The sequence below is a fragment of the Motacilla alba genome, chromosome 17 (assembly GCF_015832195.1).
Source record: "Motacilla alba alba isolate MOTALB_02 chromosome 17, Motacilla_alba_V1.0_pri, whole genome shotgun sequence".
NCBI lineage: Eukaryota > Metazoa > Chordata > Aves > Passeriformes > Motacillidae > Motacilla > Motacilla alba.
In genome coordinates this window covers 3,303,289-3,318,314 of record NC_052032.1, presented here as the reverse complement: position 1 = coordinate 3,318,314, position 15,026 = coordinate 3,303,289, and the positions used below count along the sequence as shown (strand labels likewise).

General features: G+C 43.9%; 1 protein-coding gene across 3 annotated transcripts in view; it reads right to left on the bottom strand.

Moving 5' to 3' along the window:
- Window positions 1-15,026, bottom strand: part of PAPPA (pappalysin 1) — a 180,349-nt gene that overhangs the window by 141,541 nt on the left and 23,782 nt on the right. For all 3 annotated transcript variants that reach the window (XM_038156310.1, XM_038156308.1, XM_038156311.1), the window contains exon 2: window positions 11,152-12,220. In XM_038156310.1, the coding sequence (XP_038012238.1) occupies window positions 11,152-12,220 (1,069 nt within the window). The remainder of the gene's footprint in view (window positions 1-11,151; window positions 12,221-15,026) is intronic.

Here is a 15,026-nt window from a genome sequence, read left to right as displayed (position 1 = left end):
TAGCACAAACACGAGAATAAATCTATCCCCAAAAGTAAATCTGTCAGAAGAATTCTGAGTGTATGAGAAGGGAGCCAGGAACTTGCAGCCCTTTTCTGAATCAAATTGGATGCAGGGAGGGAAATCAAATGGCACAGATTTCTCCAGGCAATCTGGGAGAAACACTCTGATGTGTCTGAAGGAAGTATTTTACTCTGTGTTTGGAAGTTTATCATGACCGATCAATTCTGGAGGAATTAGTGAGTGTGTTCTGGGTTTTGGCACTGACACAATCGTGGTAAAAATGCTGGAGGCAAAAGGGAAGTGATTTTTATAATGCTGTGAACTGTTGCCATCAATCCTTACCCAGAACATTTCTCCTGCTTACTCCAGTGCAGTTCTGTTCTACAGGAGCTTTGCTCTGAGCTATCACCCTTCGTCTCAGGGAGGCTCCCAGCCTCTCATGTTCTCTGGATGGGGAGATCGAAGCCAAAGACCAAGGTCTTTGGGAGTTCAATCTTTCTGTGGACTTCAAAGAGTTTGGGATATGAGCTTAGTCCAGGCAGAAAGCAGAACATCCATTTGGAACAACATTACGTACTTAAAAATAGGAAATTTGGAATGATTGTCAAGGAACACAGCATGATGGGGGAGCCTGATGTGAACTGTGAATTAATTTAGATTCCTGTTTTCAGGCTCCAAACTTGATGCTCTAAATCCTAGTAGAAGGATCTACCTTTTCCCAGCAATTATAAAGACTTTTAAGATTTAATTCTCTCAATCATGTCTATACCTGCAGTGAACAGATGGCAGGAACCGTTCCCTGAGGAACTGAGAAACAACTACAAATAGCCAATGCTCATCCTCGGCTCTCAGTGCAGTAAGAGTGACACCTCATATTTTGGGAGGAATCAGCATGAAGGCAAAATAAAACCCCTTAACCAGAAATGCCAAGCCCAAACTTATTCAGGTGTTTTGAATAATATAAGTTTATGCAATTATGACTATACCTCAGGCATGCCTGTGTTTGCCTCCAGATCCATTTTCAGGGATTGAGGACAGGAATAGAGCATCATCAAGCTCATGGGAAACAGGAGATCACAGAAAAAATGTTGTTTTGTAATTGTTCTCAGCCAGTTGTGCAAACCTAAGCAGTTCAGATAGTTTGGAAATATTTCCATTCTCTCTCACACTCACGTGAATCAAAGTAAGCCCTGGCTTTTCTGGTGTCTACCCACATTCTCTAAATGAGTACAGCACTCTTTATTTACTTGGAATTTGTCACTAGTTAATCTCTCTCTGTCTCTTTTTCAATTAAAAAAATCAAATTAAGTAATTAAGGGAACACAAAGCAATTAAAACCAAAGTTTTTCAAAGTGTAAAGGGGATTTTTATACCCACACTCTCCCAATAGTCAGTAGATCTTTTCTTGGCTGGGGATGTAACTCCCCATTGTGCCTTTGGAAGGTGCACAAAAAATGTGCAGATGATTACAGTGATGGGTCTATTAATTGATATCATCTGGATTTTATGATATTTAATCAATGTCTGAGTTCTAACTTCAAAAGCAGCTTTAATTGTCTCACTTCTCTCTGCTCAATGCTCCCAAACCTATCGTCTTTGATACACAAATATGATTTGTGGGTATGACAGGGCCACCAGTCTCATTACATTGTATCATGGAAATTAGAAATGAATCAATAAACAGAGAGGCAAAATTCTGATGAGCTCCCTCCATCCACACATGTGGAATTCTTCACATTTTACCCCTAATCCCATGTCTGATCAAAATGAAATGTCTCCAGGGTCAGGAATGCCTCCGCTTCCTTTTGGTATTTAATCCCATCTCAGAAAAGCTGATATTTCATGTCTATGTGTCTTATCTTCATCCTCTGTACACTTTGTGCCTTTTAATGCTGAAGAAATAATTCAGCAACATGTTTCATGTGATGGGGCAGATCCTTAATGGAGGAGAAATGCTGGCATGGCCCAAAGTTACAGACTAAATCCCCTTCTTGGCATATTCATTTTTACTGTGTCTTCCAGCATAATTTCAACATGGAATTTTCCTGACATAAATCCCACAGGTTTCCCTCTTCCCCTCCACACCACACTGCGTAGCTCTGTGTTTTGGTAAATCTCATCTATTAATAGTTGCCCTATGTGGCTATAAAAAAATACCTCAGTAGTCAAAAGGCAGCCCTTGGTAGGGAGCAGCTGTGGATGCCTGAACACACGCAGGACCCGGCATCACACAGCAAAGCCCTTTCTTGGCTCCGTGTCAGAGCAAACCCATTAAATATGGCCATGGAAAGCTAATGGAAAAGGAGCCCCTTCCCTGCAAGAGGGAGAGAGAGACTGGCTCCAGCACTAGGCTGGAGAGCATCAGGGTATTTCCATTTTCTCACTGACATTTTCTTTTTCCTTTTTTAACTCAGCAAACCCCCTCCCGTGTCTTCCTCACTTCACCCTTCTGCCAAGTCTCAATAAAATCCTGCACTTAAAGAAATAGGACAAAGACGTCATCGCAGTGAGTAGCAAAGGTTGCAGGGTAAATTTTAAGTTCTACTCTACCTTTTTTTTTTTTTTTGTTTGATTGATTTAACTGATTAAAGCATTTCTGCTCTTCCTGTGCTTTCAGCAGCATCCTGGGTAACTCAGGGGAAATTCAAACCAACCAGCTGTGATCTGTATTACAAAGTCGAGGCTGGAAATACAACACAAGGATGTTGATGGGGCCATACTGGAGAGGGTGAAAGGAGAGGAATATTGTCTCCTGCTGAAGTGACAAAGTACTTTTATGTGTTGGAATGAGAAATACTCAGCTTAGCAAAAGATACAGGGAATTGCTCCTCCTCTCTGGTGCTTCAGGGTACCGGTCCCAGCATGGAGCTGCTGGTGGGTGACAAAGGACCCTGTGGCAGGACTTGTCCCCAGATTTCAACTTGAATTTTCATTTGCATAAATGAAAGTTGTTGAAAATCCTCAAGAACTTCTGAATTTCAGGATTATCCATGCAAAATGTGCAATGCCACAGTGATGGAAGGGAAGGGAAGGGAAGGGAAGGGAAGGGAAGGGAAGGGAAGGGAAGGGAAGGGAAGGGAAGGGAAGGGAAGGGAAGGGAAGGGAAGGGAAGGGAAGGGAAGGGAAGGGAAGGGAAGGGAAGGGAAGGGAAGGGAAGGGAAGGGAAGGGAAGGGAAGGGAAGGGAAGGGAAGGGAAGGGAAGGGAAGGGAAGGGAAGGGAAGGGAAGGGAAGGGAAGGGAAGGGAAGGGAAGCCAGGCTGGGGCTCTCCACTCTCCCAGCATACCCAGCCTGAGGTCAAAGGAACTCACAAGCCCAATACCACATAAATTCAGTATTTTGCCAATTTCCCTGTAGACATCTTGCTAAGATAAATTCTCTGTGCAAAGCTGATGGGAGTGATTTGAAAAACCAAGAGAGTCTTGAGTTGGGAAAGCTGACTGCCACAGCTCCTCAGTGAAGCCCACAATTTATTGACACAACAAGGTTATAGAATAAGAAGCAAATTTATTCTGTATTGTCTACTGGCAATGTAGCTCCAAAATGCAAAGATGCATTTTGAGGCAGCAGAAAGGATTTTATTCTCCAAAGCCTTGTAACTCAAGCCTGCTGAAGCTGCCCTCACACAAATCAGTGATGACACATCTTTTCAACATCTAGGGCCAAAATTATTTTTAAAAGCATTGCAGGTAATTGCCACTGCTCTCATTCCAAACCACTGCTGTTTCCACTCTTTTACCATCACTGATGTAACCAACAAGTGTCAACAGCAAACATGGCCTGCTGCTGCAATGACTGAATTAATGGAAATAGCGCATTTCACAACAAGCAGCTCACCCCTGTCAATGGCCATGGCCAGATCTCTAACTGCAGTTTACTGGAGATATTCTATATTTCCAAGGTTTCTTATATACTACTCAAACATCTGGGTTCCTTCTAAAATAATTGGTCTGCAAGGTGTGGATTTTATTGATATTTTTCACTGGGGTGGATTGGCCACAAGAGTCTTTAAAACAATGGTAGGGGAAAGAAAATGCTGAAGGTGGTTCTCCTGAAGAATTTCAGAGAGATCAAATTAGGCCAAACCCTCTAATTTTGGTTTCAGTAGGGTCCCTTTTTAGTAGGGGTCCTTCTAGCAAAGTCCCTCCTTTAAAAGTGAAAGGAAATTAAAAATGAAAAACAGCACCGGGGAGAAGTTAAGCATGTACTTCAAACTCACACATGCCAGGAAATTTAGAGTTAAAGGTGAAACTCCACCCTAAAGAGTTCCACATTGGAGATATTTCAGTGAACAAACGTAACATGTTCTGAAATACAAAGACCCAGTAGGGTGCACTAGGTATGGAGTTTCAGCCTTCACTCCAAATTTCCTGGCTTTTTGGAGGTTTATTAGAGTTTCATATCCCAAGCATTTAACTACTCCAAGAAGTTTCCTCAGTGCAGCTCACCCTGATACTTTTGGAAGCTGAGAGCAAGCACTCTGATGGTGTAGCCATCCATCCATTATTAATGAACCCAAAAACAACTTCTTGCAAATTTATGGTAATTTGGAGTGCTGAAATTACATGCAAACTAGGTAGTCTCAGTTGAGTTACCCTGAGAAACTTCAAAATTGCAAATCCACTCTGAACCAAACAGAAGGACAGGATTTCATTGACCCCAGTAGAGCACATGCTCTTAATCTTCCTCCACAGTATGTGGGTGCTGGAACTCTGCTCCAGCTGCAATGGAGCAATCTCACAATTGCTTCTGACAGCAGTGGTTTGTATTCCTGGTCTAAGCACACTGCTGTGTTATGGGGTGGGGATGTGTCCATCCTACTTCCCAATGAATCTGCCTCTAAAGGAGGAAACGTGACAGTGGCTATCAGCATCACACTTTTTTACAGCACAGCTTTCACTAACATCTTGCAAATATGGTCGTGGTTCCTGCATATCCCAGTAGCCCTGACAGGTTTGTTTGAGGCTTTGTGTCACTGCATCCCCTCAGAGCCCTACAGGAATTATGATCAGCATCTCTCTGAAGCCCCTCCATCCTTCTGAAATCATCCATGATCAAAGTTTTAGGAGTATATTATGATGTCAATGGGTGTCTTGACCTACATCTAATGGAGAAGGCATCACAAACTGTGAAATTGGCTAACCAGTCGCTCTGCACAAGCGTGCCTTCATGATGGGCAGGTACAAAAGTGATGGGACAGCTCCACACTGTCCTGATCCTGGGGTGTTTGAGGGACAATTTATTCACTTCAGTTAAGAGAAGACAAACCAAGACATCCACTCAGTTTCCCCAGCCTCTGCAAAAAAAAAGCCCAGCTGAAATCCTCTTTGCCCAGGTCTAACAGTCCATGAGAGGCAAAGTCAAATGCACCCTGTTTGTGGGTGCTGTACATGGAGCACAGTGGAGGTGGCTGCTCTGTATTTCCCCAAGGGGCAGCTATTGCTTGCAAGAATTGGGCTTAAATCCCTATCAGAAAAGAAGTCTGAGGGATAGAATGGGAATTGCAGATGTGTTACACCTGGCTAAGCTTGCCACAGAACTATGCTATGCCTCTTTTTCAGTGTGAAAGGTGCATCCTCCTGAATTTATACAGAAGATTCAGCTGATGTTAATTAAAAATGCAAAGGTCACCCCACAACCAGAGCTGAAGAGAAGTTGTACACCAATGGCTATGGGAGAAAACCAGGGGGATTAATACAAGGCCCCACAGCATTGAAAGAGGCCTGGACATGATCAAACTGTGGGTCTGTGTGAGAAATGGTACAATTTGAATTGATCAGCAAAGAGAATAAACCAGCTCATACTCATGGTCACATTGCATATTGTGGGAGGGAATGAGCTCCACCTCATTTGTTTAAGCAGAGATGGTAAGGTGCTGCTGGAAAGCATCCATGGGGCAGCTGATCCTAGAGGATGTGGTGCTGCCCAGCAGCAAGGGGAAAATTCAATCCCTGACCAATCTGCAGACTCTGCACTGCAAATCTTTCACGTGAGGTTTCAGAGACAAACAGGTCTACATCAACACAGGGGGGTACAATAATACTTTAATCTGTTGTCTCCTACAAGGATTCTTAATGATGTCTGATAGTTTACTCCATAGATTTTATAGACCCCCTTCATCTCAAGCATCCTGCAGTTTGACCAGACAGTGATCTTTTTCCTTAATGGATAACATCCATGAAAGAAACCATGAGTTCTATGAGTCTTGGCGAAAAAATGTTTCTTGAAAAAAGCTTTTGGAAAAGTTGACTGTGGGTCAAGCTAAATTGAGCAAACTCCTACTGTTTCTAGGGTGTGGAATCATATAGAAATAGTTTCTTTAGCACTGCAGTCCTGTCTGTATCAGAATTCAATACTAGACTTATAAATGTCAGTTGCTAGCATGGGAACAGATGCAACTCCTCCCAGCTGATTAACATCCCTGACATCTGGAACAGAGGACAGAATAAACAGAGAGAACAGAGGATTTCCTGTTGGGACTTGGCTTTTGGGTGACAACTACCAAGATACATCAGCTCTGTCCTTGACAGCATTACTCTTCACCTCCTAAACAGCCCTGGAGCTGCTAATTAAAGAACTGGACATTTAACACTGAATCCCTGGACTAAAACTCAGGTATTTGCTATATGTCTGTCTGATACCTATGTGAATGCAGGCATCCTTGATGTCAAGAGCTGCACAATGGTCTCTTCGAGGCAGGGGATTAAGTTCTCAAGCTCCCGGAACTGAAGAGCTTTGAAGAATTTCTTCTGTTCTTTTTAGTGTTTAGGATTAAGTGGAAATTAGTGCTTTATTGGGAATCAAGGAGTGTTTCTTACAACTTCAGCTCCTGGAAAAGGGCATTCAGTGTGCCTCCCTCCTCCAGAGTAAGCTGACCATATTTTTCAAGTATGTCTCATGAAGAGATTTCCAGCAGAAGAGAAGGAAAAGAAGTTGAGCTGGTACTCCATGGAAGAGCCCCGAAGTGCAGCTCAGTCACCTGTCTGAGGCTGCCTTGGGCTATGGATTAGCCACCACCTCCTCCTCCTGTTGCTACTGCTTTGGCCCACATGCCCTAGCCCAGTGTGCTCACACACAGCTCTGTCACACCCACTGCTGCTCAAAACCACTATGGAAATTCCTACAAATGGGTCAGGCATGTATTTTAAGTCTAATTTATGTATGCCTGGAATGTTGTGTGACACGATATGAACAGAGCTGAACTGTCCAATACAAGTGCTAGAAAAGGACTCAGAGTTTTCAGCTCTCAGGGAGGGCTGGAACTGGATGATCTTCAAGGTTCCTTCCAACCCAAATCATTCTGTGGTTCTATGATTCCTTGGTTTGGTGCCAACCTGAGGTTGCTGCAAATGGACCAGAGCTTGTACAGCTCATCCTGCCCCTTGTTGAGGCAGAAATGAAGGGCTGTGAGCCTTTGGGGCACACATGTGAATGCTGAGAAAGTCTGTCCCCAGGACAGTTATTCTGGGGTGATTTCCAGCAAGTATTTGGTAGGCCATATGGATCAAGGGAGCTTGAAGAGACTCCAGTACTTTTACTGCTTCAGGAATTTCATCAACGTTTTCCTAAGAAGGCACCAAGGGGAATGCTTCCTTATCTGTCCATGGAATCCTGTGGTGAAGCCTGATGTGCAAGCCCAATATTACATAAAAGGAACGTCTCAGTTAGCCATAGGATGGTGCAAGAACTCACCACATCAAATGGCATTTACTGAGCATGATTTCCTATGATCCCTTGCTGCTTCTTTCAAGTTCTTTGAAAAGCAGCCATGGTAGGTGTCATGAGCTCAAAGTCTTCCCTGTTTTGTAACCAGCAATATACCAAATAACACAAAGAATGAGTCTTTCTGGCAAGGGTGTTTATTCTTGCTCCTTCCCTTTGTATTGGGCCAAACTGTATGATCTTAGCATGTTCTAATTTCCCAGAATTGCAGAAAAGCAGAACAATATTTGTAAACCTTCTGCTGGGACAAAATACATTTTGTCCCACTCTCATGAAATTAATGAAAAGAAGTGAGGCAGATATTCTTGGATAAAGCCTGCTGTGTGGCTAATGATAACCAGTCCTTTGTTTTTTCCCTGCAGGCTATTAAAAAAGAGGAGAGATGATCTAGTTGGTACCACAATGTTTACGGCTTTTCTGCTGAGCAGCTCTGAGAGCAGAATTCCCATTCTTACTGCTGTCCCTCTGACAAACTTAAATCTCTGCCACCTCACTATGGCATGGAACATCAGCTTTTTGGAGTTAAATCTTTTTGGAAAGGTGCCACAAAGGCAGGAAACAGAAAAGAAACCAACCAGCTGTGCTGCTGGGATCAGCTCTGAAGTCACCACAGTTTTACCACCACAGTGGCTGAATGACACCATCAAAGTACCTGAGCCCTTTGTCCCAGGTGCCCAAAAAGATCACAAGAAAATTGTAACACAGATCAGAGGTGTCTTGGAGTTGTTCCAGTGGTATCACTTAGTCACAAAGCACTCACAGTGTTTTTTGTATCAAGGCTCAGAGCAACTCTGTCCCAGGACGGAGATTCATGGACTGGGACTCAGAAGAAGGAAAGTGGCTGGGAACAGATAAATCATCTTTTGGGGATAAAGAGGCACTGAGGAGGGTTCCTGTTTATTACAGCATAAATCAAGCATTAGCGCTTTTTGGTTGGTTCCAGAGGACAGAAGTATTTCATGAATAAGCTCTGCTTCGTGAACAGCTGGCTGCAACTGCTGACACTGAGGGTGTGAAGGAACAAAGCCCAGTACCAAGGAAGATTCTAAAAAGTCTTGATAAACAAAGTTCAGGAAGATTTTTATTGGTACCATTTAATCTTTCTTCCCTCCCTTTCCTCACCAGATTGAAGGATCTTTGCCCTTTCTTCTGCTATTGTTGGACTGAACTTTGGTAGAGAAAATACCTGAAAGGAGATGTGAGTTCTCCATGGCTGCAATGGCTGCACTGCTGTGGTGCAAGGTCTGCACCAGAGGGGACTGAGGCCTCTTGGCCAATGAAAGCGATGACAAGAGGGGCTGGGGATGCAAAATACGCCCAGATGGTGCCAACCAAATTTTTACTTTGTCACTAATTGACATGGAAATCTCTCTCTCAGGGGATGATGCTGACAGCAATAACAAAGCCAAACACAGGGTTTGAATCTTCACCCCTGTAGTCAGTGAAGGCTTTGCTGCCAAAACCACTGCCCTAAACCTGTATTTGTTAACCTAAATTCCCAAAGCAGTATGAGTCAGGCTTACAAACTTCAGTGATAAATCCACAGGCCTAACTGCTCTATTTTGCCTACTGAGTACAAACACTCATCACAGCAGTGAGGTTGAGCTCAGCCAAAGCACATCAGCCACCAAATAAAGGCTCCAGAGACATGGAATTTCTCCTACCGGCCTTTGTGGTTTCATTGCCAATGATCAATGCTGCAATACCATGTCTGTGCAAAGATAAATAAATTAAATTTGTCTGTTAGGAAAAAAAAAAAAATCTTTGGAGTATCTCTGGATTTTCTGAGGCTCTAGGCTGTAGAAGAGGATCTTCAGGCCTCCCCTACTCTTTCAGGTCAAGAGGGGGTTTTTCCTCAAGTCAAAATGAATCTATAGAAGATCTGTGAGATCAAGACCATGACATCTAAGTCCTCCAGACAAGCTCAGCCAGGTGGTTGTCTCCAAATTGTACCATGCTGGTCAGACAACAAGTGATAAAAGGATACTATCAGATTAAAAATAATGTATTTTTTCCTAAAAAATTTACTAGTTGCTATAGCTAACACCGTGAATTCTCAGAACTACAGTGTTTAAGCAATCCAATTTGCATTATGCCTTTGATGATATTTGCTTAGTTGAGTTCCTCTCCATTTGAACAGTATTAAAAATTGGTATTTTTCCTTTCAATGTTTTTAAGCATTAATATTTAAAGAATTTCCTCATTTGAGCTTTGTTCACTGGTAAGTGACTGAAGTCAAACTGAGCTAGAAGGATTTTTTAAACAACCTTGCTGGAGTAAAAAAAAAAAAAGGCTTTTCTTTCCAACTTAATTATGTGTATTTAAAGCTCCAGTAGAGCTGATAATGTTGTTTAAAAAATTCTCTCTATTAAGGAAGCCATAAATATAGCCTGAATTACTGCAATGGAAGGGACTCCTGAAGAGCTCGTACTTTCCTTCTTTAGCTGAACTTTAGTGTTGGGTATTCTGACCGTTTAGAAGTTTACCCTCTATGGCTCCATGAATTGCCCAAAAAAAAGCTGTAGTATGAATGCAGATAACAGAATTTCAGCTTTAATTTCCATATTTTCTGTGCTTGAAATACTTCTAACTCATTCACAAGAAACACCTTATTACTTAAACATACTAACTTGTCTGAATTTGGAGTAATTGTAGGTACATGGTACCCACCTGATGCAAGTTATTTGACCATGCCACTCCTCAAACTGCAGCCCAAGGAAGCCTGAGTTGAGGAGATGAGGATTTTATGAACTCACATCCACCCACAGAAAGCTGCCCTGCAATGAAGTGGCATTACCCCTGTTCTCATTTATACGTAGAAAGGGGCACAGAAGAGTTTCGTTACCCACCCAGAGTGTGCAGCGGGAACCTGGTACCCACCTCCCTCCTCACAACCCCCAGACTCAGCTGCCCCTCCACAGCAGTGCCCACAGAGAGATGTACACAGCAATAAGAGTATGGAGTTACCTACCTACCTTCAAAGAAGTGCTACAGAATTAAAGTCTACCTAAAAGTATTCATGCTCTGTTTCATGCCTGAGGGCCTTTTCCCTCTCCAAATACACGTGAGCTTTCTGTGACATCCAATCCCCACTCCTCAGAGTCTGGAGTTAAAATAAACTGTGCACTGTTACAATATGCTGCTCATAGCCAACAGCTAATGGGTCTCTCAAAATTGGCTGCTTCAGTCTTTAGCACAGATTTTCCTTAGCCTGGCTGGAGAATACCAGTTCAGGGGTAAGACACTGCTGAGACCATTACTGAGATTGCATTTGGGGAGCTGCAATGTGAGCCAAATACTGAGGAAAAAAATAAATTCATTAAACTCCAAAGTCCATAATAGAACAATGAAAGGCTTCAACAGCCAGCAGGATGATCGATATCTAGACAGATATTCATCAATATCATCATAAAAAAAAAATTGCCTACCTGTAAGGAGAATATGGGTCAAAGCAGGTCTTGGTGACTTCTGTTATCTCTGGGTTGCAGCACTCCCCCCCATCAAAGTTGTACCTCTCGTAATTACAATCCATGTCACACACCCCGTTCTGCTTCTTCTTGTTGAAGAACGTGTGGCGGACGTGCCGGCAGTCGCCGCCGTCGTACCCTGTCAGGGTGTGGTTGCACTCGGGGTCACAATTCTCATCCCCAATCTTGCTGATGTCGCAGTTGGCCAGGATGAGCCGGTGGCGAAGGGAAGAATTCTTCACCTCCAGCACCTCCAGCTCCCAGGTGATGTTGTAGCGGCTGAAAGCCTCGTTCAGGTGCTGGTGCTGGAACTCGATCTGCTGCTGGCTGACGGTGGGGTTCTGATGTTTGTCGTCGTACAGGTTCACCACGCGGTAGCGCACGGTTTTGTTGCGGCGGAACCTGGGCAGTTTGTTGTAGCTGGCGATGACGTCCGTGTTGTCACACACTGTCTGCCCACAGAGAGGAGGCTCCAGGCTGGTGTCCAGCAAATAGCCGTGGTGGTAGCTGAACTTGGTCTGAGGGCTGCTGCCATCCTTCATGGGAGACCAGGTGCTTTTCACATTCAGTAAACTGTCTTGAAGAACGAGCTGAGGTAGGGGCGTGTCTTGCCTGTGAGTCGCCTGCTCCATATCCAACAAGATCTCCTTTTGAGACCGGGCTGTCCTCCAGAGGCTGAAGTGCTCCACGTAACCCCGATAGTTCTGGTTCAGGGCATTTCCTCCCAGCATGAGCACCTTGCACTTCAAGGTCAGCAGACTGAAGATGCTGCCCACTTGCTCTCCACTTGTGGCCACCTGGGCACCGTTGACGTAGAGTCTCATCAGGCGCCCGTCGTAGGTGGCAGCCAGGTGCACCCACTGGTTGGGGAGGTAGCTGCGGTGTGCTGCAATGGTGGTGACTTTGCGAGCACGGTCCGTCTTCAGCGAGAAGAAATAGCGGGGGTCTCTGTTCCCCTGGTCACTGACGGTGTTAATCCCCAGGACCCAGCCTCGGTCACGGGAGGTGTAAGAACATTTGTCATACAGTCCTATGTGCCCCCAAAAGAGAAATATGAATAAATAAGGATGACAGAATGAAGGCGTTAGTCTTTAAATTGTGTAAATATATCTCTCTAAATGTATATACACACACTCACCTACATCTGTGAGATAGTTAGTGCACAAGGAAGACTTTAAATCATCTAGAGCACCATTGTGGGAGGTCACGTCAAGACTTCCTATTAAAGGTAAAGATTTGCCAGTGGCGTGTACAAATGGGATTCCCTTTTCCTGACCAAAGTCCAAAACTATTCTGCAAATTCCTATCAGCAAAATGTTGGACTGTGCATTTGGTTCTTTCCTTCCCTCAAGCCATTCATCAGTGGTTGAAAACAAAAACAGTCTAGAGAACCAATCCCTGTTGATGTCACTCATCCCTCACAGCCCTGAACCATGTGTCTAATAAGGTCCAGAAGGAAAATAAATACAAAATCTAAATTCTGCACACTTTGAGAAGCACTGAGCAGCTGCAGTCACCTTGTTTAGTTCAAGCACACAAATCCTACAGAGAGTGAATGGGAAGTGTTCAGGCTGCCTTCAGTCATACCCAATAAAAGCCAGAAGGCACATGGCATAGACTGGTACACACCACATTGGGAAAGGGCAAGAAATACAGACAGATGGACATCCCCAGAAAAATGGACATTCAGAAAGGTTCCTGCCCCCTCACAGGAACACTTCCTAACAACTCAATGCACCATGGAAAGATTTCTCTCCCAAAGTGTAGATCCATACTTAGAGCTCTCTCACCCAGCCCTCAGACAGCTCCAGGCCGTGGACAGAGCCCACTCCTCCCCAGTTTGGGACACTAGGCTCAGCAAGTTAAAGACAGACGTTTCCATCCTTAAGTTCTCAAAGGCCAAGGGCTGCAGGGACACCCCTCACCAAAAACAAAATCATTGGAGCTTTCAGCACCAAATGGCCTTTCTACTATCAGCACATAGAAAACAATCCTTCCCCAGAGCCTCCACTTCCAAAAGCCTAAAGGAAAATCATAAATCTCTGACAGTTCAGTCCTCGTGAAAAGACTAAATATCCCCTTACCTCACCCCTGCACCCTCACCCTCCCCTCACTACAACCAAATAACATCTTCTGCTTCTGACTAAGTTGCTCAAGAGCCATCTGTTAACAATCACTCATTAACAGTGCAGTCTTGTCTAGTATCAACAGAGCAAAGGTTACAGGAGCATTCACTGTATTTTTCCTCCCCTCTCCCAGCACCCACCTTCCCCCCTTCTCCTCACACCCTGCCCCTCTCCACCTCCTCCCCCTGTAAAAAAAACTCTTCTGATGGGAAAGTTAAAAACATTTAAACGGGCCTTTTTTCTGCACACTGGTATTTTGCTAGGGATTCTGAGCTCCCCCTTTTCCTGTTTCCTTTGGAAGAGAGATCCCAGAGTTCGGAAGGTAATGTGTTTATTCATCTGTAGGGTGCACTCAGTTCAAAACCTTTTCAAGACCAGCTTCTGGTTTATACTGCTACTTCTGATCATGAGAAAGGAGAGGAGGAGAACCAGGCAAGGAAAAAACAAATGTGCTAAAAAAAAAAAAGACATTTGCTGCAATGGTTTTTTACCCGAGGAACTTGTGATACAAGAGCCAAAGCTACCAATAACCTTCTGGAATCTGTTTTTGAAGCATTTTTAAGTTTTTCTTTAGGAAATAAATGCTTTTACATAGCATTCATCTTCAGATGGATGAGAGCCCATAAAAGTCTGTATTTTTATGTATCTCAAATGAAGGTATTGTCCAGTGATAGTGGGTGGATAATACTGCAATGAATAAGAAGACAGCTGGCAAGACAAGTCCCTCTCCCAAATAAGTCATAAAAATCTCAGCTTATTGTAATAAGACCATTAGAGCTGATCAGGCATTTTGTAAGAGAGTTTTTGCCTGCCAGGAAATGCCAGCATGGTGAGAGAAGAAAAAGTGATGCAGAAATGGGCTTGTCCCAGCAAATCCCTCTGAGAATCTGCATGTCTTCAACATGGCCAGGGGAACCCCAGGGACTCCCTGGGCTGTTTTGACTGAGGCACAGAAGGACAACTCAGCCCTACCACAATCCCCATCATCTCCAGTCTCATTTGCCATCTCCAGTGACCAAATCCTCCAGGTCTGTGGATCACAAAGCAGCTGCACACACATAAGCTGCTCCACCTGTTTCTTCAGGCATCCAAGATCCCCACGGTTGGATGGACAGCTGGAAGTCCTGGAACAGGTCTCCAGTTCCAGGAAAGTCCACCATACAGTCTTTAAGGGTCAAGAGTTTTTGCTCTTTACACTGACCCAGGCAAGAAATGTTACCCCAAAGAACTGATAAATTATTGTGGGATGGAAATCCAGTTTCCCAGGCAGCATTTAAAGAATATCTTCGTCTCTCTGAAGTGCTGCCTGATGCTGGTGATTGACCTCAGCTGAGCATGAGGAGCTGCTGGAGGAATACTACAGAATAGTAGCAATCCTCCCTTGCCTTTGAGCCTTTAAACCCTGATGTGATGCAACGTGTCTTGAGTTGGGCTCAAACAGCTGCCATCAATTCAAGATTTACAGGGAGCCAGAGAAGGACAGGAAAAGAAAAAATCCAGTGACAATAGGGACACCACTGAACACACCAGTATGAAAGCTAATGAACTAAAACACTCTACTATTCCAGTTCCTTGCATTTTCTAGTTTAGGGCAAAGGCCATTACTGAATCCTTATGCCACATACAGTATTATTTTCTCAAACTTTTACTGTTGCAGACATCCAAATCTTGATGAAAAGATGGACTGAGCACAAGCCTTTCAGCAGCAAG